This window comes from Kryptolebias marmoratus, linkage group LG5 (genome assembly GCF_001649575.2).
Source record: "Kryptolebias marmoratus isolate JLee-2015 linkage group LG5, ASM164957v2, whole genome shotgun sequence".
Taxonomy (NCBI): Eukaryota; Metazoa; Chordata; class Actinopteri; order Cyprinodontiformes; family Rivulidae; genus Kryptolebias; species Kryptolebias marmoratus.
The window spans coordinates 12,274,714-12,298,342 of record NC_051434.1 but is presented as its reverse complement, the minus strand read 5'-3'; the positions used below and the strand labels follow the sequence as shown (position 1 = coordinate 12,298,342).

At 42.6% G+C, this 23,629-nt stretch overlaps 2 protein-coding genes across 2 annotated transcripts; both read left to right on the top strand.

Annotated features, from left to right (window-relative positions):
- The first annotated feature begins 567 nt into the window (after positions 1 to 567).
- dync1li1 (dynein, cytoplasmic 1, light intermediate chain 1) lies at positions 568 to 10,384 on the top strand. Its single transcript, XM_017426361.3, has 13 exons — positions 568 to 755; positions 1,019 to 1,092; positions 3,596 to 3,712; positions 3,867 to 4,097; positions 4,256 to 4,410; positions 4,515 to 4,608; positions 4,859 to 4,994; positions 5,084 to 5,195; positions 5,352 to 5,411; positions 5,545 to 5,589; positions 5,712 to 5,799; positions 5,881 to 6,003; positions 9,028 to 10,384. Exons 1-13 carry the CDS (start codon positions 652 to 654, stop codon positions 9,144 to 9,146), a joined length of 1,458 nt encoding a protein of 485 aa, XP_017281850.1. The 5' UTR covers positions 568 to 651; the 3' UTR covers positions 9,147 to 10,384.
- Positions 10,385 to 12,173: 1,789 nt separating this feature from the next.
- LOC108241224 (catenin beta-1-like) lies at positions 12,174 to 20,393 on the top strand. Its single transcript, XM_017425245.3, has 17 exons — positions 12,174 to 12,329; positions 13,385 to 13,434; positions 13,992 to 14,201; positions 14,400 to 14,650; positions 14,765 to 15,003; positions 16,117 to 16,318; positions 16,429 to 16,573; positions 16,756 to 16,859; positions 16,973 to 17,107; positions 17,202 to 17,405; positions 17,525 to 17,683; positions 17,762 to 17,881; positions 17,994 to 18,144; positions 18,233 to 18,354; positions 18,820 to 18,880; positions 19,134 to 19,329; positions 19,444 to 20,393. Exons 2-16 carry the CDS (start codon positions 13,422 to 13,424, stop codon positions 19,322 to 19,324), a joined length of 2,307 nt encoding a protein of 768 aa, XP_017280734.1. The 5' UTR covers positions 12,174 to 12,329; positions 13,385 to 13,421; the 3' UTR covers positions 19,325 to 19,329; positions 19,444 to 20,393.
- The last annotated feature ends 3,236 nt before the right edge of the window (positions 20,394 to 23,629 follow it).

Below are 23,629 nucleotides of genomic sequence, written 5' to 3'. Positions count from 1 at the left end.
GCTGCAAAAAAGGGAAAAGAATTACCCAGGATGGGATAATTAAAATCAATCTACCTATCTATATAGCAATTGAATTATACACATGCATGAAAGAAACGTTTTTAAACAAAATATTAATCTTTTTCATTTTTGCACTGTTATTGTACAATGTTGCCTACAGGCAAACAAAAACACAAAAACCTGGGGAAAAATGCTTTAGATTATGTTTATTTAGTCTATTTTAAGACATAAAAACACTTTATTTTCATAATTGGCATCATCATAGAGCGCAATCATCATCTGATTTGTTTGAATAAATGCAAAAATAGATTAAAGGTTGTCAAAATGTTTTCAGATTGGTTTTAGTTCAGGAAGGGGGCCCCTAATGTGTATAAATAAAACGTGTGTTGTTGCCCTAAGCCTCCCTACAGGTGTCTACCTGATATGTCTCCCTGACATGGTACCTGTTTCTAACCTTTGTGCGGAGCTTCCGGTCCACCTCATCGTGTCTGAAGCAGGGGCTTGATGTTCGTGCGGGGCGGGCGGGGATGGCGGGGATGGCGGGGGGGACCACGCCCCGGCCCGGGCGCGTTGTGCGGCGCACCAGCCTCACTGAGCTCACCGCCGCTGCTACATCCGGGCGCCCCGTTAAGGTTTACGAGCCCTGCGAAGATGGCGACTTCAGGGAGGAGTGCATTATTATCCTCCACCTTAGCTGGACCTAAGAGCGCGGCGGAGAGCTCCAACCCGGAGGAGGAGGACGGACAGGACTTATGGTGGGAAATGAGATTTTTTTTAAAAGCTTGTTTGTGGCGTTCAGAGCGCGCGCTGGGTGGGGTGTGGGGTGGGGGGAAGACTCGCTGTGGGAAAAGGATGGTTTGACAGCTAGCATGCTAATGAGGCTAGCTAGCATCAGCACCGGACTGAATGGAGGGCACTAGCCTCGCTTTTAGCTCCTCGCTCGTCAGTCATTGTTTGTGAATGAGCGAAACGAGCCTCGCTCGGCTGTGTTGTAACGAGGGGGCTGCTCTGTCTGCAGGTCCACCATCCTGAGCGAGGTGTCAACCCATTCAAGATCCAAGCTACCGTGTGGGAAAAATGTCCTGGTCATGGGTGGGTATCAGTCTGCGGCGACCCTCCTGGCTAAAACCCGGGACCTGCTCATCGTTTCATCCTGATGGCTTGGCTTAATTCTGCTCGGTGGGGTTAGCTAGCTGGCTCTGGTGCTTTTGTTTTTGAGCCTCTGGCTGCCGCTGAGGAGAGGCGGAGACAGGTGTATTTTCATGGTGCACACACACACAGAGACTCAGACTAGCTCATCATCTTATGAGACCGACCCGAGCCTCTCTCAAAGCCTGCAAGTCATTCTAGCATCCAGAGATGCTAGCAGCAGCTAATAGGAGGAGGATGACTGAGAGGACCAGGGAGAAAACACATACATATGGCAAGCCGGTTTATCATATAATAGTCAAACAGTGTCTTATAATGCAAAACTCACAATTAACTTCTTGTTAGTCAAAGCGAATGGCTTAATAGGGAGCCATTCTTTTTTTTAATCCACAATCAACAAATATTATTTCTAGAACAAACTGTCAATTTTCCCATTCATGCGTATTTGGCTTTTGGCTCCAGATATACTTGATAAACAATCTGGATAGCTGACTTTTTTTACATTGAGAAACACACATTTTTAGGTACATGCAATCACAATTAAAAAGTCATGGCATTTTGCTTTGGAGAAATAACCTTATAATACATAAATAAACAAATAAAACTGTTGTTTCCACTGGGAAACTGCTGTGCAAAGACAATGCATTTGTGAACATTTTAACTCTCAAAAAATATCATTAAGCATATCCAGCATGTATATTACGAAAAGGTATAAAGCAATTACAGGTATGAGCAAATAAAAGATCAAGTAGCAACAGTGTAATTCCAATGATCTAAATAGATAATTTTAACGTATGTTAATATTTTGAGGTTAAAATTAAGACTAGTAACACATTATAGAAGACAACACACTCTCTGAAATGTGAGTTTCTCCAGGTAAAAACCCCTCAGGTATCCGCAACGTTCAATATAAACAGGAAGACTGCTCTAAAGTCCAATACACATGAAATGGAAAGACACATTATTGGTCCTAAAGGAAGAATGACTTGGAAGTATCTAAAATGTTGATTGTGGGAAGAAAGAAAGCTTCTTTAGGTATTTCAAATGCTCTTTTTGACTGGGAAAAATTGGATTATGGGTATCTGCATACCCAGTCTAGATGCAAAATATCAAAATAGTCATTTAAACTTTTAGGGTATTTAAAATTCAGTATTAATACAATCTCTCCTGTATATACCTTTACTTATAACTGTTTGTAGAAATGTTATTTTAGATATCTTTCGTTTTAAAGCCACTATTAAGCACGCCATTTTGACTAAGGCAAATGCAGTTAATGATGTCTTTGAAAAAGCTGTGTTGTTTAATTATATGTTACAACAGCCTGCCATAACCAAAAAAGCAGTTAGTGGGTTTCCTTTTGTCTGGAGGCTTCATGTGAATGAAGCAGAGAGACTGTCTCGTCTGTCCTGCTGATGTCCACGTGCACATAAAACACACTGTCCACACGTCCCCCTGGGATAATCCACGACCAGCTCCTCTGTTCAGATGATCAGAGAGTGGGTTACCTTTTGTTAAGCGTGACTGCGTGCGTCCATGACAACACGCTGAGCTCTAACGCATCGAGTCCTCCCGTCGACTCCGGTTCATATGGAAAGATTGGACGTAGAGTTGACCTGATAAACACCCTACAGTGACACTGTCATGCTGTCTGCTTCTAGTGTAGCGATAATGTCTGGACATGTGCAGAAACAAACGTCTGCAGATGTACGCTGCATTGTCCCAGCTACTGATCCCTCATTCAGACAGATTGGAACGTTTTCATACGGCATGTAGTCCATTTATTATTTTGGCTGTTCGCATAAAGTTTCACTCATATCAGTAAACTTGATCTTTTTGTTTATGATTGCTTTATGAAAAAAGCAAGCCATTTTAAAGTCTCATCTCGTCTTTAGTGTCTGTGCAGTTTTCTTTTTTTAAGACACTTTGATCTGTAAACATGTGGACAATTACAGTGTTCAAAATTGACAGGAAATGTAGCTTCTTTATTGTTTTTAACCCGGATATGCACAGCTCTGATAATTATAAAGCTGACTACCAGGTTAGTTGGACTCATTTTTATACTTCTATTTAACCCAAAAGCATTTCTTGCTCACTATCGTTATTTGTATTCTAATTATTCAAGATTTAAATGCTCCTGTTCTTCTTTCTTTTCTAGCAAGACACAAGGTGAGGGTGCTTTATGGTGCATTTGTTAATGTTTATCTCAGTGTTGAGAGCAAAGGTAAAGGTTTCTGCTCAAAATGTTATCTTTTAATATAAATTCATATTGATGTGTTTTGAGGATTAGATACAAAGAAGGTGGTGAATGCTGGCAACCTTTTTACAGAAAATCCAAGTGGTTTTGGTTGTTTTAAAACTAGGTTTGACACGTTGCATAAAAAGCAGGCTTTGTTTTATTGGCTGGATCCTGTTTACTTCATGTTATTTACTTATTTTCTATGTTTAGGTGAGGTGGGCTCAGGGAAGACCACCTTGGTTGCGAGGCTGCAGGGGGTTGAGGAGTACATGAAAGGACGTGGCCTAGAATATCTCTACTTCAGCGTCCACGATGATGACGTTGACGGTAAAACAGCAGCTGTCTGCAGTTTATAATATAAATTTCTAACTTTTGTCGCTCTTCTTGTGACTAATAGAGTTGTCTAAATAGATTAGTATCAGTAATAGTTGACTGCGTACAATAATCTTGGCCTGGTTTGCGTATGCCTGTGTTTGTTCAGACCACACCAGGTGCAACGCGTGGGTCTTGGACGGAGACCTTTACCATAAAGGTCTGCAGGGAGTTGCCGTTCCGGTGGACTCCATCGAGAACACTTTGCTGCTGATAACGGTTGACATGTCACGGCCGTGGAACGCCCTGGACTCTCTTCAGAAGTGGGCTGCCGTTGCTAGGGAACACATCGACAAACTCAGAGTCGCCCCGGAAAAGCTGCGGGAGCTCGAGCACAAAAGTGAGTCATACGGACAGCCGTCAGACCTCCTAGCGGGGAGAGAAAAAACCGCATCTATGCACAAACGCTACCTTGATGAGTGAAAACAAAATCACTTCTGTGGGCCCTTTTGCGACCCATGCTTTGAAAGCGTAACCGCCATTCGTTTTTGTTTGCAGTTGTAAAACAGTTTCAGGAGTACACAGAGCCGGGCAGTGGAGAGGATGGCACACCACAGAGGAGGAGTGAAGAGGAGGAGAGCATACTGCTGCCGTTAGGCGACAACACTCTGACACACAACCTGGGAATACCAGTGGTGGTGGTCTGCACCAAGGTACGCACACACAGCATTCAGATGTGGGTTTCCATCTGTAACTTTTACCTTAAAACGGACTCCCCGTCTGCTCACAGCTGATGAGTGTCCTTATTTGTCCTCAGTGCGATGCCATCAGCACCCTGGAGAAGGAGCACGACTACAGAGATGAACACTTGGACTTCATCCAGTCCCACATCAGACGTTTCTGTCTGCAGTGTATCCTTGAAACGCAACGTTGTGCAAACTAACACTGCACAATGTTTGGTGCAGAGGCAGGATTTTTTTTCTTATGCACACTGAGTGACCATCGCTCCAAGTGTTTTGTTCACATTAGTCAATCAGTTTAACTTGAACTGTTGCGTTGCTGCAATCAGTTTAGCTGAAGCTCCGCCTTCATTAACGGATCACACCGATGCTGGTCGTTTGATCAACTTTGTTGAAGGAATACCCTTGACGGCCCTGTCAGACGGCGCCTCTTTGCTGTACACGTCAGTGAAGGAGATGAAGAACCTGAACATCCTTTACAAATATCTCGTCCACAGACTCTACGGCTTTCCCTTCCACTGTGCCGCTCAGGTGGTGGAGAGAGATGCAGTCTTCATGTAAGCCTGATTGTCTTCGTCCTTTGTATATTCCAGGCGACATAGAGTCGTCCGCGTTTGACTCGCGACCCTCTGTGTCCTCCATCTAGTCCGTCAGGCTGGGACAATGAGAAAAAGATCGCCATCCTTCACGAGAACTTCCAGACGATAAAAGCAGATAACAGCTACGAGGACGTAATAGTCAAGCCGCCTGTCAGAAAGGTACAAAATGTTATTAAATCATATACAGTTTTTCATTCATCACTCAAAGTATAATACAACATCCCTGTGGGGATTGTGAGCAGTTTATTCAATAACTTTTATTAGCTGCAAAAACATATAGAATCAAACTGTAATCATTTTTGTTTTTTTTCCTAGATTGTTCATGAAAAGGAAATTCAGGCAGAAGATGACCAGGTGTTCTTGGTAAAGCTGCAGGTCAGAAACCGTTTTAGTCAATGCGAGTTGCTTTTCTGCTTGCGGGATCACAAATTAAATCTAACTTCAGGGTCTTGATATGTTAATTAAGTACTAATTGGAGTGAGTGTGCATATTGTGCTCTAATTTGCAGTCGCTGCTTGCCAAACAGCCCGCTGTGACAGCAGGGCGACCGGTGGTGAGTGTTACTTGTTTTTTTGTTATTATTTATTTGTTTCCTTCAAGTCTTGGCTCGTAAGATGAAAAGAAAACCCTCCCTCCAGTGTGTGTGTGTGTGAACGAAACTGTTGTGGTTTATAGGACACCACTAGCAGGGCGCCCACAGGCTCCCCGAGGACGAGTAATCGCTCTGCAGCGGCCAACGTCGCAAACGCCATGCCGCAGTCAGGTATTTGCCCCCCCCCTCCGTCTGCTCCTCTGTTGCTGCTGTTTGCATGCTGTTGAACTGCAGTCCCTTTTTACGCTGCAGGTCAAACAAGCGAGGGTGTGCTGGCCAACTTCTTCAACAGCCTCCTGACAAAGAAAGCAGGGACAGGGGGGCCTGGGACACCAGGTGGTGGGAACAATACTCCGGGAACTGTACGAAAGTCAGGTGAGAACTGCTGTTTGCAGTGCTTTCTCTCTCTCTTTTTCTTTTAAAGAGTGACATGTTATGTAATTGTGTTTGAGGACTGAATCTCCATCTTTAGTCACGCCTCATCACTTAAGCTTTCATTTGCCATCCATCATCTTGTTCTCCACTCCAGACATGAGCAAAAACCCTTCGAAAAGAAACGAGAATTATTCCATCTTCGAACAATTTTAGCACCATCTTTTTTTTTTTTGCCTGTTCGTATAACTTGTATGTCTTCTCCTAAACCACGCTCATAGTTTGTTGTCCAGTCTCACTGTTAACTCCATTCATAATGTGTGTGTGTGTGTGTGCACTAGTCAGAGGATGCTGGCCGCGGTAAGGTGTGTGTGAGCAAAATATTTCTTATCTTTATCGCTTGTCTTTAAACGTTTTATTCGTTTGACGCCCACCCGACCCCCTTTCCTTTCCATCTTCTGAGCCTCAAGCCTTTCTCCAGCATCCTAAGAGAAACGAGTCTTCTGTTGTAGCCATTTTACTTCTTGCTGAAAAAAATAGCATTCAGTTATACTTAAACACTATGTCTCATTTCAGTTTTCATTTGCCAATTTGATGAGTTTAAAAACACGATAGATCACTTTAGGCTGTTGCATTTTTCTCTATGTGGTCCCCTGCCCCCTTTCACTCCAAAATTCATTTTTCCTCTTTTATTTGAAGGATGTGTTGTTTTTTTATTTCTTGCATGTTGTCTTGCATTTCCCATCACTAACATCTGCATCTGATGTGATTCTAACAAAGGCTGGGGAGTTCAAAAGTGTCAAGATATCATTTCACATTTACACATGATACAGGAAAAAAGGCAATATGCTGATATTTTCTGTGAGATTTCTAGAACCCAGGCTGCCATTTTCATGAGTCAAATCCCACAGACGTTTGGAATAAAATCTATCATATGTTATATTATGAAGGATTAATGATAAATATTATTATTATGCTATAGTTGACATATTTAATGCCCAACAAAGCTGACGTGCAGAGACGTTGGTAAGGCAGGGTTTGGGCATCCGTTTTTTAATTTTTTTTGTTTTGCCTTTTTTTTTTTCTGTGTTTTAATTTCAAATTGACAGAAAAAGGGAAAAAATGTATCATAAGCAACACAAAAACTTCCAAGTATCACAGGGTTTAACACTTTCAGCAACAACTAAGTCTTTTAAATGTTGTTTAGAGGATTTTTTAACGACCCTTTCTTTTTACAAAAAGCTTCTAGTTCTGATAAGTCTTTACTTGTCTTGGATGCGCTCCATTTTTGAAGTCTTGCCACAAATTAACATTGGCGTTTAGGGATTTGAGGGCCTCCCTAGAGCTTAATTCGCATTATAATTTATCACAAAACTCCCCCGTGACTTAAATGCTATCATCTTTACATGTTCATGAGGGTTTTGTGACGGTGGACACAAAACCCTCATGGGTTGAATCATCCGATGAAACTCCCATTCAGAAGGTGGCACCAAACATAAAACAGACAAAGAAGACCTCAAAGTCAAACTACAAACAGAAGAAAAGCAAAACGAATGTTTGTTTGCAAGAAATGCTGCGTGAAGAGAACTTGATGCGATCAATGTTTGAATAATTTATCACGCTGGGACACACAAGGATACAAAATCGGTGTCAAATTTCCGGTGAGAAATCTCTGACTTCTTCTTCTTCTGAAAAGACGGTGGGCGAAGGAGTGCAATATCGCCACCTAGAGGTTGTGGTGGAAACTGGAGAGATTGCAGATTCATATAAGATGTTGAGCCCTTAAAACCTCTCATTTGCTGCTCTTGAATGTGTGGATTTTAAGAAAATTAGAAAAAAAATGGGGAAACCACCATCATTACCCATAGGCTGGAGAATTCATGAAAAAAAAACATAAATAAAATAAAACTGAACGCTTCTAGGAAATCAGGCAGCATGTCTATAAATAGCGTTGTTACACTTCAACATTGTAATTAGCAGAGATACAGATAAGCATATAAACAAGTCAAAAAGTATGGGCAGAAATGTAAGGAGACAGATTGGTTTTTGGTTTTTTTTGCAATGTCTGCTACATTTTCCACTACTCGGTGAAGCTTTTCTTATTCTTTAACCTCAGCGTGACTTCTACTGTTTCTGTTTTGCTCCGTTTTTCTTAAAAACACGACCGCTTTTTAAGCATCAGGAATTTTTATCTACGGAAGGCCAGAGAGGTGATTAGAGGAAGAAATAGTTGTACTGATGTTTGAGACATGGAAGGAGAAGAGGTCAGTGTTTAATGCAGGTTCAGAATTAATTTTACCTAACCTTTTTATTATTTTCTAACAAGCCCCAGTAAAAATCCTAAATTCTTCTCATGTTGAAATGATATTTAGTTTTATTTCAGCGTTTAAGCTTGTGAGCCCGTACTTTTGCAGGCTTCTTCTGAATAAAAAATGCAAACATGTATTTCATTCAGAATGATCATGAAGCATTATTAATTTTAGCATTTCTCTAAATATGTAACCTGAACATGAACACTTTGTCCTATCAAAATAGAAATAACATGATTTATAAAACAATAATCCTTTCAAAGTTAATTCATTTAGCCTCTTTTGTATCGCAGTATAGGTTTTTGATGAATTTCTCCTACAGTTCTCCTACAGTGGCTTATTTTCGTCCGTGGCTCCTGTTTTCCTGAACATCAGCACGAGTAGAACGACTATTCTTTCTTTTCCAAATGAGACGAGACACAATGAGACCACTGAGAACGCTGCAGCCTTCTGAAATGTTCGGATTAAATGGGGAAAAATGGCCTAATTAACAATACTGAAACTGTGCAAGTGTTTATACTCATTCATTTTTAATGATGATCACTGTTTCTCCCGGCTCTTATTTTAATCATGTGCACATGCTTCTGTGCTCATCGCACCGTGGCTGAAAATGTACTGCCGTTCACCGCACTGGCTAAGCTGCTCATGGGTTTAGTTTTTTTTTTTTTGGCTTTTTGTTGTTTTCCTCCAGGGTAGCACTAACAAATGCCATTTTCAGGTTCGAAGCTGGGCCTGAGCGACGTCCAGGCAGAGCTGGACCGCATATCCAGCCGGGAAACTGACTCAGACTTGTCCAATGCCAACGACGCCCCTGCCACAGATGGCCAGGACACATGAAGACCAACGCACTCCATTCCTGCTCCCCTTCTCTCCTCTTCCTCCCCTCCTCGCTCCTTTCCGCCTCAGTCACCGTCCACCTCCCTTTCTCCCCCCTCCACCTTCAACTTCCACTTCATCGTAAAGATCCAGGGGAAACGGAGGGGTGGACATACATTTATACCTCCTTGTCTTTCACTTTCTTCTTGAGAAGAACTCAACGTTTCTTTCCCCCCTCCATGCCTTCCTTCACCTGCACCCACCCAAACCCCTTTTTTCCCCTCTTTGCGGCTGTTACACCAAGGAGAAATATTTGTCACTGTTACATGGGAGTACATGTAAATGGATAAGGGGACCACTGGAGGGAGTGAGATGGTTGGCTGAAGAAGAATGGTTGCAAGAATGAAAGTCAGGGTGTTTTATCCATCCATTTATTGTGATGGTACAGTTAGTGTTTTTACTATAGGACGCATGTTGGAAGAAACTGCACTTAGATAATTTAGGGAAGACTGCGTGTTTAATGTGTGTGAGGCGAGTCGTGTTTGACTGGAGGAAGAGACCGAGAACAAAACAAAAACAATTCTGAAACAAACATGCAAATAGTCCTTTTTTTTAAGATGAAGGGAAAATTTACCAGTATTTGTGTGTGTGTGTGTGTGTGTGTGTGTGTGTGTGTGTGATGCAAGAGTGAAAGGGGGGGAGGGGGATCATTCGGGAAGGTTCCACCTAGACCCATTTGACGAGAGATTTTTGGGCGGTCTGCATTACAACCAAATGACAACGAACATTACCATACTCATACACTACAAAAGTGCGCACACTCTGTTAATACACCAGCAGCATCTGCTCGACCACACAGCTCAAACGTGTCTGAAATACACAACAAAAATTCTAAACCCGCTGCTCAAGCATGAAGGTTCATCATGGCGCCCTGTTCCGTAATTGGCCCCAGACGCCTTGTTGTGGTGCTGCATCGAGTTCGAACCCGAGCACCCAACAGGGAGGGGATATCAGAGGGTGGGTGGATGGGTGGGTAGCTGAGCTTTACTTGTACAGAAGAAAAAAACAAATAACACTAGCAAATTACATAGTTACCGCTGACGGGGTGGGGTGGGGGGTCAGAATATGGGAGGGTCACTCCAAGAATGTACAGTCATTGTCTCGCTGATTGGTCCTGTTATTTCAGAGCTCTGTGTTGGCATTTGTATAATCAGATCTGTCAAATCAGTCAAATAAAAAGGTGTATTTATTCGGATTCACTTGGCTTCTCCTTCTCCTTTTTGTTTTTAATTCCTCTCATTATGAATAAAAGTGCGAATATTGTAAAAGTTTAAAAAAAAGCTCCTTTTGGTAGCTGACTGCGATCACTACCAGTTCTGTGGTGAAGAGACGCTGAGGGATGGCTTGCAACTCTTATTAAACGTATGTTTTTGCACTGTTTAAGGCGTAACAAAAAGCAGGTACAACGAAGAGGTAACTATCACGCCGGGGTTCATTAATGCAAGTAAAAAGTAAAGTCTGCGTTTAATACGATACACGTGTTACTGTAGCTCAAACAGCTTAAAATGTTTGTTTTGTTGAGAGAACAGTCATGATGCTTGTGTTTACAGCTTCAGAATTGAACCACAAAGCAAATGCAAAGAAGGCTGAATATAATAAGTCATATTTTGTTGTTTTTGACACATGGATGTTGGTGGGTCATGTACCTGGGGGAAACGAGGCCTCAGGATGTCTTTCAGATAAGCTGTGTGATGCCTTAGAATGGATCTTCACATTCTAAGGGATCTACTGCTCACCTACCTAAACTTTGAAACCCGACTAAGAACACGCTCTTTTGTGAAAATGGTACTTCCTGACAGCAGGCTTTTAGGATAATATGCACAACTAAAAAAATAATAGTGGAACACCAAACACAAACCAAAAAAAACAACAACTAAATTATACTGTTTGGTGCCAAACAGACAGCACAACTCTTTGGGTTTAATACCAAATCCATACCTGGACAGGTCAGGGCTTTTAGTGGCAGAGGATTTTGTATAAACGACGCGTGACCAACCGCAAAGAGTGTGAACCGTGTCTGTGCCATTTATAGCCGCTCCCGGTTGGCATTCTGATTTTCCGGCGCCGACTTACAGATGGAACTGGGACGGTGGCTGAAGCTTTTTATAGTTTTACTCCAAAGTGTTGATGTCAGCAGCTGGCACGGAAATCTGAAAAGATACAGAAAACAGATTTTTTATTTGTTTGTTGTCTACACAGATATTAAAATTCTGCAAAAATTTCGTTGTGGTATAGCTCCTGGTAATAAAGTTCCCGCCTGCATTTCCTGCAGTTCCAGCAACGTGTTTCTCAACACCACTTTGGACTTTGACCCTTTTCTGGCTTGTGGCGTGTACCGTACAGGAGAACGTGCACAACACCCGCTGTTTATTGGCTCAAACTGGACCTTCTAGTTGTTTCATTGTCATTCCTGCATGTGTTCATTGCTAAGAATTCTCATGCAAATGCTCGGCGTGACTGCATTAGTGACAACAGTAGAGGTTGCTGAACTGTCACAGAAACATTGAACTCCAGTTATATTACTATAAATACTAATAAATATTAAAATGCATCATAAGCACCAGACTATTTTAACAACTGTTCTGAGCCTAACAATATAAATTGCACAGAAGACTATTCATTATTTCTAAATCAATGAATTTGCCTCCTTAGCTTTGTCATTTGGGAAAATAACTCCTAATTTAATTGTGTCCAGGTGTGTGAATGGTCCTTCATGCTATTATGGGAAACGTTAATTTTAACCCTTTAGTCAAGTCACAGCACCTCATAAATCTCGTTTCTTTCTAGTTCATCTTTATTTTCAGCACATCTGCCACCATTACAAGGAGTTAGAGTTGAAACGGCAAGCTATTGTAATAAAAAATAAGGTGCAACTATCAAGAAATCGTTTAAAATGTCGGCGTCCGTAAAACTTATTTTAGGGGGAGACGCTCTACTTTTCCGAGTGCGGCAGAATACCGTATTTTCTCCCTTCGCCATCTTGGTGTTCGATCGCGCAGGCGGAAGCAACATCTTCGGCGGCGCAGCAGCGGGTGTGGTTCGGACCAGGACGGGTGGTTCACCTAACAGTCCTTTTACTATTTTCAGCCACGAGAAAGGGGATTTCTCGCCCGACAAAAGCCACGGAGGACCCGCTCGACTCTGGTGAGAGGCAGTACGTTTAGCGTACACACCGTGTGGGGCATTTACGGCGTGTCGATGCATGCTTTACCAAAGGAAAAAAATCATCTTTGGCTAAGGAGGGGTGCTCCGGTGGGGTTTTCTGATTCGGCTGGCAGCTTAGCAGTTTTTGTACGGTGGCGCCTGGATCTACTTTTTATACGTCTTTATACGCTAATCACACCTGAATTAAAAAAAATCTAAGGGATCATTTTAGTGTCACGATTCCGATAATGAAGTAGTTATTTTTTTCCGCCACCCCGGAGGAAAAATATCAGAACAAACCATGCGGGCTGTTAACCAGTTGTCCAAACCTCCCGAGCCGCTGATTGTTTATGTTAGCTAGTTAGCTAACTGACGGAGAGGTTAGCTACGCACGTTAGGTTAGCCTCCGAGATGAGCTAGCCAACCTGTTAGCTGGCAGCTAACTCCTGCTAGCGCACGGTGTTTGAATTACACAAGCCGGTAAATATTAATAGGGTGAACGGCGGAGGGGAGGGGGGGTTCGCCCGTTAGCCGGACATTTTGCTTGATTATGAGGCCAGTTTGTTATTCTGTTAGTTTGAACCACCATGAGAGGAGGAGTCATTGAAGTGATTGCGGGCGGAGGACGAGTGGGGGGGTTGTGTCTCATTGAAACCCAAGCGGCAGCTAGGTCGGAACTTGGCCGTGGTAGGGGGGAGGGGGGCGGTGAGAAATATGCCTTTGATGTTGTGAGCCGCTGAATGGTGAATTGTGTTCGTGCTGGCCTGGAAATACCCACCGCTTTGCTCTCTCGGTTTGAGGTGGAGGCTCGGCATTTCCACCCCCCCTCCTCGCATGTCTACGTTAGCTGGCCAAGCAAGCAGGCAGGCAGGCAGGCGAGTGGAGATCTAGGTGAAGGTAGATCAAGAAGGCGGGCGATTTTAATTGAGAATCACCAAAGCATCACGGTTAAGCCACGGCCTTTTTAATTTTCCTCCCCACTCCCCCCAAACTGAGGGAGTTTAAGTTGTTTTATCCGTGTGTTTTTCTTTTTTTTTTTTTCCTTCTTCCCCCAGACATATCTGCTGTGCGGGCTGAGGGCAGGCAAGAACAATGGCTACCCAGTGTGAGTACCAAAAAAAAAAAGACTTTTTCTTTAAGTAAAAATAAATAGTGTGAGAGGAACGCAGCAGTTTTATGCTCACTGCATGTTGTATTAGATTTGATTTATGTAAATTAGTTGGGGCAACATTTGAAGCATTGTGGGACCGAAGGAAAACACAAGTCACAGTTTCCATTATTGTTTATATCTGAAGTTTTTTTTGTTGTTGTTCTAGTCAGGAAATAGAGCATCAGGGGAACATCTTTGGAAATTGACGCTTACAAGCTTTTATGTGGAGCCGTTATCAAAGATACGAGACGCAGAGGAAAACTTGTTTTACCCATCTAGTCCAAAGCTTCTTTTTTGCATCTGTATTAGAAAACGACATGTTCCACATGCTCCTGTGAACATCTGTACCTGCCTCTGGTGTTTTTGAGCAGTGCTAAACTTGTTAATGGAGACTACCAAGCAGACACGGACATTACTCAAACTGTGTCTGCTTGGTAGACTGGCAGAGGATTACTGTTCTTGTGAAGTTACTTGTTCATTTTTTTAACTTTTGGCCGTCTGTCTGTCTGCAGCTGATTTGATGGAGCTGGATATGGCTATGGGGGACAGTAAGGCTGCCGTGAACCAGTGGCAGCAGCAGTCCTATCTGGATTCAGGAATCCAGTCAGGCGTCACCACCACAGCGCCATCTTTGAGCGGCAAGGGCAACCCTGATGCTGAGGAGGATGATCCGACTTTGTACGACTGGGAGTTCAACCAGCCTTTCACTCCTGAGGCCACAGGTATGAGATTTCCCCACGTGAGCTGAGACCTTTAACAAGTTGAAAAGATTTTGGTGCAGCACACGTGACGAATACGGGCAGATTATCTTACTGTAAAATTGTTTCTTATAAGTGGTTGTCCCTTATAAGACGGAACAAATAATTTGGTGAGGTCTTGCTTTTTTAGCCTCAGTGTTTTATTTTTTAAATTTCTTTTAGACATTGAGGGTTATGCCATGACTCGGGCCCAGCGTGTGCGTGCTGCTATGTTCCCCGAGACTTTGGAAGAGGGCATTCAGATTCCACCCACCCAGCTGGATGCTGCCAATCCGACGGCAGTTCAACGTCTGGCAGAGCCCTCTCAGATGCTGAAGCATGCTGTGGTGAACCTCATTAACTATCAGGATGATGCAGAGCTGGCCACTCGAGCCATACCTGAGCTCACCAAACTGCTTAATGACGAAGACCAGGTACTGGAACAGACACCTAAATCATCACATTGAAATCCCCCACAAGTACCAGACGATTAACTTATTACACCGATGCAAAGCAATTTGTATTCACTTCTTGACCTTCTGACTTAGGTCGTCGTCAACAAAGCTGCCGTGATGGTGCATCAGCTGTCGAAGAAGGAGGCGTCGCGTCATGCCCTCATGCGCTCGCCGCAGATGGTTTCGGCGGTCGTCCGCGCCATGCAGAACACCGGCGATGTGGAGACCGCCCGTTGCTCCGCCGGCACCTTGCACAACCTTTCCCACCATCGCGAGGGGCTCCTCGCGATCTTCAAATCCGGTGGCATCCCCGCCTTGGTCAAGATGCTGGGGTGAGACGTGCAGAGGGTTATGTTGCTGATTTTGTGTACAAACGGTGAAAGGATGTCTGCTTTAAAGCTTAAGGCAAGAATGTACATAACACTGGATGTTATTTAGGGCTTCTTATGACAGAAATCTGATAGTTGTTAGTGGTTTGATAAGAAAATTATTTTTTGGATTTCTTAGCAGCTTGTATTTGTTCTCTGTGGTTATCCTCTATATTTGTTTTAGGTTAAAACAATATATGTTGCATTATGTTCATCATACAGCACAGCTAAAATGCTAACTTGTCTGAATCCTCACATAAGCAGCAACTTGAACAGCTAAATTTCTTGCTGATTGAAATGCTTCAAACGCCAATCTGAAAACGGTGAAGTCAAACACAAAAGATTAAGGCCTTTTTGTTTTTTTTCCTGAAACGATTTCGAGGTTCCTATGAATGTAGTGTGAAAACGCAAATGTCCGCAGCTTTGATTTTGATCTTCTTGCAGTCATTTAGCACTGAGCAGGTGAGGGGGAAACATTGCAGCAAAATGTGCTGCATTGTTGCTGCTTTATTCTCTTTGCTGCCGACCTTTTATGTTGCTGTCCTTCTGCTCATGTTTGTTGCAGATGCATTAATTATGTGGCGTTATTCTGAACAGAGCAAAGTTTCAACTGCTAATCTGAACATGTTGCAACAGTATTTTTTTCTACGCCTACTTTTTGCATCTTGTCTTGTTTCCTGTGCGCCGTAGAGGCTATCCCTCCATTTTTTTCCACACTTTGAAACGCTTGTGAACTGCGGGATAATCATTTTGAACAAAACCATCCGCGCAGTCTGCCGAACATCCCCCAGTGTTCGTGTGTGAAAGCGGCTCATAAAAAAGCCGAAAACCTGCAGCCAAAACACTTGACTCCCCCGGCAGGTTGGGACCTGTTGGGATGTCGCATGTGTGTGATTGAACTTGCACCTGGACTCACAATACCTTGCTTTCAGTGCAGGTTGGCGTGAGGAGCATAAAAGACCTACCTCCTTTTCATAAAAGCTTTTGTGTAGATCGGGATCCAGGTTATAATTTGGCCTGTTCGGCAGGTATTAAGGAGAAATATTTACTCTGATTTTGTGTCTGATTTTTACTCAGCTCGCCGGTGGACAGCGTTTTGTTCTACGCCATCACCACACTGCACAACCTGTTGTTGCATCAGGAAGGGGCCAAAATGGCAGTGCGCCTAGCTGGGGGGCTGCAGAAGATGGTAGCTCTGTTGTCTAACACCAATGTCAAGTTCCTGGCAATAACTACTGACTGTCTCCAGATCCTGGCATATGGCAACCAGGAAAGCAAGGTACAGGGAATTCAGCTTATCTTTACATGCACTTAATTAAATTTTCTTGGCCGTACTCTGTTTGGCTGGCAACATTATTCAGCCTGACATAAGACTGTATTTGTTTTTAGCTGATCATTCTGGCCAGCGGTGGTCCCCAAGCCCTGGTGAACATCATGAGGACCTTCACATATGAGAAATTGCTGTGGACCACAAGCAGGGTGCTCAAAGTGCTGTCTGTTTGCTCAAGCAACAAGCCAGCCATTGTAGAAGCTGGTACGTACATACTCCTGGTACATGCGTAGTAATAAGGTAAAAGTACTAATGAAACGATGTAATATAAGTATGTCCATATGTAACTCGTGCAGTGTCCCTATTAGAGCAATTACTGGACTGTCTGTTTTAAAATTGTGACAGTCACAGTATGGGGTCTTCTAATGCAGTGAATTTGACTGTAGGTGGCATGCAGGCTTTGGGTCTACATCTGACCGATCCGAGCCAGCGTCTGGTCCAGAACTGCCTCTGGACTTTAAGGAATCTCTCAGATGCTGCCACCAAACAGGTATAACTCTTTTCTTCAGTTTCACAAGACCCAAGTTTAGTGTTGCTTTTAATTTGGTAGAAAAGGAAAACATTAAGGATTAAAAATGGAGAACTTTGTACTCGTCTCTGTAGGAGGGGATGGAGGGTCTCCTGGGCACCCTGGTCCAGCTGCTGGCCAGTGACGACATTAACGTGGTCACATGTGCTGCTGGCATCCTCTCTAACCTGACCTGCAACAATTACAGCAACAAACTTATGGTCTGCCAGGTATGTGCTGCACACAGACCTCTTTTGAGAAATGATGTAGAACCTGATCCAGGTGTTCCCGTAGAGCTTGTGTTGTACTGCATGATTTCATTAGGTCGGCGGTATCGAGGCTTTGGTGCGAACTGTACTTCGGGCCGGTGACAGAGAGGACATCACAGAGCCAGCGGTCTGTGCCCTGCGTCACCTGACCTCCCGCCACCAGGATGCTGAGATGGCCCAGAATGCTGTGCGCCTTCATTATGGCCTGCCTGTGGTTGTCAAACTGCTGCACCCTCCGTCCCACTGGCCACTAATCAAGGTAACATTTCCTTCAGACACCTTTTTTTTTTTTTTAGGTTACATTTTCTAATACAGTCATAAATAATTGAAATTACTTTCAAATAAGTAAAAAAAAAAATGCAATGTTCTTCTCTCAAGGCAACAGTTGGTCTAATTCGCAACCTGGCCCTGTGCCCGGCCAATCACAGTGCTTTGAGGGAACAGGGTGCCATCCCCCGCCTGGTCCAACTGCTCGTCAGAGCTCATCAGGACACCCAGAGGCGTACGAGCATGGGAGGCAACCAGCAGCAGTTCGTGGTGTGTAACGCTCTTCAAATTGTAATTTATTATTTGTTTGTTGTGGGTTGTCTCTTAAATTTCCTTCAACACATCCAGGAGGGTGTGCGCATGGAGGAGATAGTCGAAGGGTGCACAGGAGCTCTGCACATCCTGGCCCGGGATGTCCACAACCGAATTGTCATCAGAGGGCTTAACACCATTCCACTCTTTGTCCAGGTAAAAACCAAACCCAGATTCTTTTTTCAGATCAGAATTTAGTTTATCCTGCACATTTTGGTGCCCCTCGGATCTGTCGTGCTCAGCTGGTTTCGTTTGTTCTTGCATCCAGCTGCTGTACTCTCCGGTGGAGAACATCCAGCGCGTCGCAGCGGGTGTTCTGTGTGAACTGGCCCAAGACAAGGAGGCCGCCGAGGCCATTGAAGCTGAGGGAGCCACCGCGCCACTCACAGAGCTGCTGCACTCTCGTAACGAGGGCGTCGGTGAGCGCGCGCAGCCAGAAATCCAGTTTGCTCGCCTTTTGAACGTCGAGGTCGCTTGACTCGCGTTGTGTTTTGTGCTCCTCTGCAGCAACCTATGCTGCGGCCGTCCTGTTCCGCATGTCGGAGGACAAACCCCAGGACTACAAGAAGCGTCTTTCCGTGGAGCTGACCAGCTCATTGTTCAGGACTGAGCCCATGGCCTGGAACGACGTATGTGCCGACACAGATTTGTATAAAAGAGCTCAAATATCCGAAATGCATAAACGCAAATCTGAGCAGCTTATGCATTTTGATTATACTGCAAAAAGGTGTTTTTTTTTTTTTTTTCCTCTTGAAGGCTTATGTACACTGTTTTACACAAATTGTACGGAGGAGCAACTCGCTGCTGAAAACACATTGAAGAGGTTGCTTTTTATGGCTTGTAAAAAGCAAACAAAAATATACTGTTTTGGGGGCTTTTTAGTTGAATGGTTTTTTTCAGAGTTGAAGTTTGATGGCTGTTCATCAGTAAACATGTAAGGTCTTTTTTTACTAAACATGAGTATGTAACCATCATTCATGTCTTTTATATTAGGGCACCAGTCCTATATTTAAAATTCGCAATGGGATCTACTGTAAGAAAAGGCTAACATCGGCCATACAGCAGCTTTGTCATTGTTGTTTGCTTTATTATAGACTGGAGACCTGGGGTTAGATATGGGAGCACAGGGAGACCCACTGGCCTACAGACAAGACGGTGAGTATGGTCATTTTTATAACGGATGCTGTCATTTCTGTGGTTTTAAATAGTTGAATAAGTTTAAATGCAGCTGATCGTTTGGTGCCACTTTGATGCTTTCATCTTTATTCAGCTGAGTTACACAGGAAATACAAAACCCTGAGAATATAAATATCCAAGACAAAGTTACCCTGCTTCCTTATTAGCAAGTGAAATCTTATGATGTAGTTTTTTTTTTTAACACGAGCTGTAACTTTTTTTTATCTTTCAGACGGAGCGTATCGGGCCTATCCGGCAGCTTACGGACAGGACACCCTGTTGGACCCCATGATGGAAGGTGCCGACTACCACGCTGACACGCTGCCCGACCTGGGCCACCACACCGATCCTCTGCCGGACCTTGGCCACACCCAGGAACTGATGGACAGCAACCAGCTGGCCTGGTTTGACACCGACCTGTAGGATTGGTAGGCTGCACCACAAAACCTCTTAGTCACCAGCTCATAGCTAAAGAAGGGGAAAAGTCTACTTTTTCCATGTATTCCAGCACACGAATATGATTCTCTTTGTTCTTTTTGCAGCTGTTTTCTAATAGAACCTGCATCGTGGCTGTCCTGTCTTGTCTGAAACAGCATTATGATTGCCCTGTAAAGAATTGAAGGTAAAAGGAGAGGGGGGGGGGAGAGAGGGGGTCTTGGAAAGTGCCTGACACCAGAAAATAAAGATGGTTGCCACAGGATTGTTAAAGCAAGTTGAACCGAGAGGGTAAAGAATTTCCAAGCGTCAAAGATGAGAGCAGGTGATCTATTTGATTGAATGAGTGCATATGAGGTTGATCTTAAGTGTGAAACACATATGTTTAGCTTTGCCTGTATTATCAACTTTTTTTTTTTTTTTTCTATTTTTCTTATTCTTTTTTTATTTCTTTTTTGTATTACTCATTATCTGTTATGGTACTGACCCAGCTTGCCTTCACACTAGCCATCTTTATTTTCTCTTCAATGCTAATCATTTGTAATTTTCTTTTTTTTTTATAACATATATTACACGTAGTGTTAAGTTATAGTGATATTATACAATGTTCCTTTGGTTATGGTCGAATGTGTAGAACACTAATAATCAGTTGAAATGTACTCTGACTTAAAGTGTAACATTGTGTAGTTTTTTTATATAATCTCAAAAATGGAGAATTATGCACTCTTAATATGTGCTTGTTTAAGCATAAAATATGTCAGTGTCAAATGTTCTAAAGAGGGATATGGGGTAAAAAAAGAATTGCGGGTGGATTTGGGGATAAATCTAGAGACAAGTGTTTTATATACAGTATCACTGGTAGGTTAACTATTTTGTATGCTATCATTGGATGTCTGATAGAAAAATTCTAAACGCTATCGTTGGTGGTCCGATGAAACCCGGTTTTATGTCCTCTCAAAGGTAGCTAGGTTGACAAACAGTTGTAGTCCTGCTGTGTTTGTTCCGGAGACGAGGTTCTGACACGGCTGAACAATAAAAAGGCATTTTATTTCATTCAGTCGTTGTCCCGCGTCATCTGTCTTCACCGGACGACCTTGAGCTCGCGGTCGCTCTCGGGCGTTCAGTTTATTCAACGAGAATGCCTAACCTGCAACTTTTTCACGTTCATACCGGCTTCTAAATGCTCAGCGACTCCACACCCTTATCAGATTATTTGTACATTAAATTATAGTTGTCATTTATGTGGTATTGTTACATCTTATAGGTGTTTTTTGCTCAATAAAGTTTAAAGTTATTGGCTGTAGTGTCAGCGTTTACAGAATTAACTCAAATATTTTAATATTTAACCTGATGAAGATAACATTTTCATGTCAGAGTTTAACCAGTTTTGATCTAATGAGAGATTTTATATAGATCAGGAGAACAATTTAAAAAGAATGGTGGCTTTTTCCCTTTTTTTCCTCTTAAGGTTTCTCATCCTGGAAGATTTTTCAAATCTCACTGTAAATGTTTAGTTTTACACTAACAGCAAACCAACGCAAAAACCCCAATTTCCATAAAAGGTCTTTAGAGTCTTTAAGAGGGCATAAATGTATATTTTTTACTAATCCCAATTTGCTGATCCTAGCTGTGGGATCATGTTACAACTCAGAGTGAACAGATCAGTACCTTGACTGGTGATGGTGTCCTAAAAATGTGACTCCATAAGACTTGGTGGACAAATAGTTTAATCAAATCTTTTGTCTTTATAAACTTTGTGAGACCACACCCTCCAGGATAAAAAAAAAAATTGCATCAAGCATATTAGATTGTAGCTCAAATCCTTGTTTCTGTGATTGAAATGAGTAAGCAAAGGATGTGGTGTAACACGCTGCCATCTACTTATAGTCTAACAAATTGCTCCTTTTTTTTTTTTTAATGCATCAAATTCAAAATAACTTTATTTTTCAGCACTCAGTTTGTCTGCCTTTTTTAAAAAAAAACAAGCAGCTCTGGATATTTTCTATTTGTGTAAGTTTTTGGGCAAAGATTTCCATCTTGCATGGGCAAGAAATGATTAACACCAGGGAGCATTTTTCTTCAAGTAATGCACTAACTTACATTTCAGCGCCATTTTTAATTTTAGTTATTATTTAAAGCTGTCTAATCTTTTAAGTGACAGTGAGTTGACGAACCGGTCAAGTCTCTCAGTAAAAAAATACGCGTGTAGCTTTTTATCATGAAAGCATCAAGATGGAAGTGTGTAATTTATGTTGACTTTTTTCTTCCCCTCATGCTGCAGCTGGATGTTCCTCCATCTGCCCAGCAGGGGGCAGCACACAGACCTCCTGCTGATGGAGCTGCTCCTGTGCAAACTGAGGCATCATGTTCCTTTTTTCAGTTACTGATGTCACTTTATGCGTTCATATTTATGAATACTGAACATGCCAGCAACATGCCCTTATATATTTTTTTGCTTTTTAATAAATATCGTTTTGTTCAGAGAGAAAACGAACGAGCCAAAAAGCCAGTTTGAATAGTTTTGCTTCCTGAAAGATTTGAGATTAAATAAATATCAGCAGACAGCTGAAATGCAGCATGCAGCCATTTTTCATTATCACCTGAAGGCACATGATGTTTGTGTTGGCAAAATATCTCATGAACCACTAAATAAAGTTTGATGAAACTCTCAGCTAATATTTATTGGACGGTTGGACTACATCGATTCCTTTCTGTTCTCCTTCCAAGAAGTCAGACTTTCTTTTAACTCTTGGCAAATTTCTTCAGGATTTCTGGAGATCTTTCAGATGTTTTAGGGGGGGAAACTCTGGCTTCTTTTTCACTCATTTTCTGTTCAACACCTGATTATTTACAGAACAATGTTTGTTTGAATTATTAACTTGTAGGACAGGTCGGTGTAGAAGAGGACTTCGTGTGACAACAATGTCCCCGCCTCAAATATTTGCTCAAGTCATCCAGAATAATAAAATAAAAATCCTCGCTGGATGACTTGAATAATGTTTAAATGATGTTTATCTAGGTTTTTACTCAGCAGCAAGAGTTGAACTGATAAGCAAGCTTTTAATAAATTAAATATATTGTCTTATTGAGTTAAACACTGAAAGAAAGTGAACTTTATGTTGTAAATTAGCACACAGAGCTGTGATGAATGGAGTCAAACTCAAGTCATTCCAGTCATTTTGATCTTGTTCACTTAAAATATTTGAGTTCTTTCTACATTTTTCTCTCCCACATGTTGGTTTCATCAGCACAGAAACGAAAGCATCACAGTAATCAGAGAGGAATAAATTGAATTTTCTTTCACAAATTGGATTAGCCTGCTAATTACCAGTATGACTGTGGTGCTGTGACTCATACTGTTAACACACACACAAACACACAACTGTCATTGTTCTCACTTATAAATCAGATAGACCAAAGAAAAACAGAACACGTCAACGGAATATTTAATTAAAAAGTGACAAGACATAAAAAAGATAATTTGGTTTCTGGGTTTTTTTGTTTTTTTTTTAAGTCAAACTTATTTGACAGGAAGCAGGAAAATGAAAAGGATGTGTATAAATGCACACACACACACACACATCTCCAGGCTCCAGATCTGTGTTGAATCTGTTCTGTGAATAATTACAATGTTCTCTAAAATGGCTCAGCTTGTTTGTGATTATTATTTTGCGTTTACATTTTATTTAGGAACAAAAAGCAGCATACAGCACAGACTGCTGGTATATCAGGTTGGAACCGTCTTGCGGGCAGAAACGGGGAGAATTGTTGGCGCAGGGTGGGTGATGTAACCGCTGTGTGTGCTGCTGAAATAATGAACAGGACCGGTTTCTGTCTCAGGTGCGGGCTCACTTTTACCCGGGAGCAGCTCTGTTGGCAGTGAGTCCGCCACGTGTGCTGCCCCCTGCCGGGCAGACGGAGGAACGTCCAGCTGCAGGATGAAGAGGAGGCTCCTCTGAATGTGGACCAAGGAGGCCGTCTCTCCTCAGGAGGGCCTGGCCTGAGAAAGGCCCACTGACCACCTGACATCTGACCTGAGCAGCTCTGAAGTTTCAGGAGACTCAGCCTGGAAATGTTGAGATTGTCCCCTCCGCCGAGAAGGTTGTGTGTTCGGTAGTGTCTGTCAGTGCACAAAAATACTCAGAGTTATGAACAGATTTTCATGACATTTAAGGAAACGTCTGACACGGTACAAGGAACAAGCAATGAAATGATGGTGCCGATCCGTTCTAATGTCAAGGTCAAACGTGATCCTGTGCTCTAACTCTGCAACAGTGTCATGTAGGAGTGTCA

Excerpts from the sequence above, each read along its gene's own strand:
- LOC108241224 (XM_017425245.3), top strand. Across the intron at positions 17,684-17,761 it reads GCAACCAGCAGCAGTTCGTG|GAGGGTGTGCGCATGGAGGA; the intron begins GTGTGTAACGCT and ends CAACACATCCAG. Across the intron at positions 18,355-18,819 it reads AGCCCATGGCCTGGAACGAC|ACTGGAGACCTGGGGTTAGA; the intron begins GTATGTGCCGAC and ends GCTTTATTATAG.
- dync1li1 (XM_017426361.3), top strand. The coding sequence starts at position 652 with ATGGCGACTTCAGGGAGGAGTGCATTATTATCCTCCACCTTAGCTGGA. Across the intron at positions 4,098-4,255 it reads GCGGGAGCTCGAGCACAAAA|TTGTAAAACAGTTTCAGGAG; the intron begins GTGAGTCATACG and ends TTTTGTTTGCAG. Across the intron at positions 4,995-5,083 it reads GAGAGAGATGCAGTCTTCAT|TCCGTCAGGCTGGGACAATG; the intron begins GTAAGCCTGATT and ends TCCTCCATCTAG.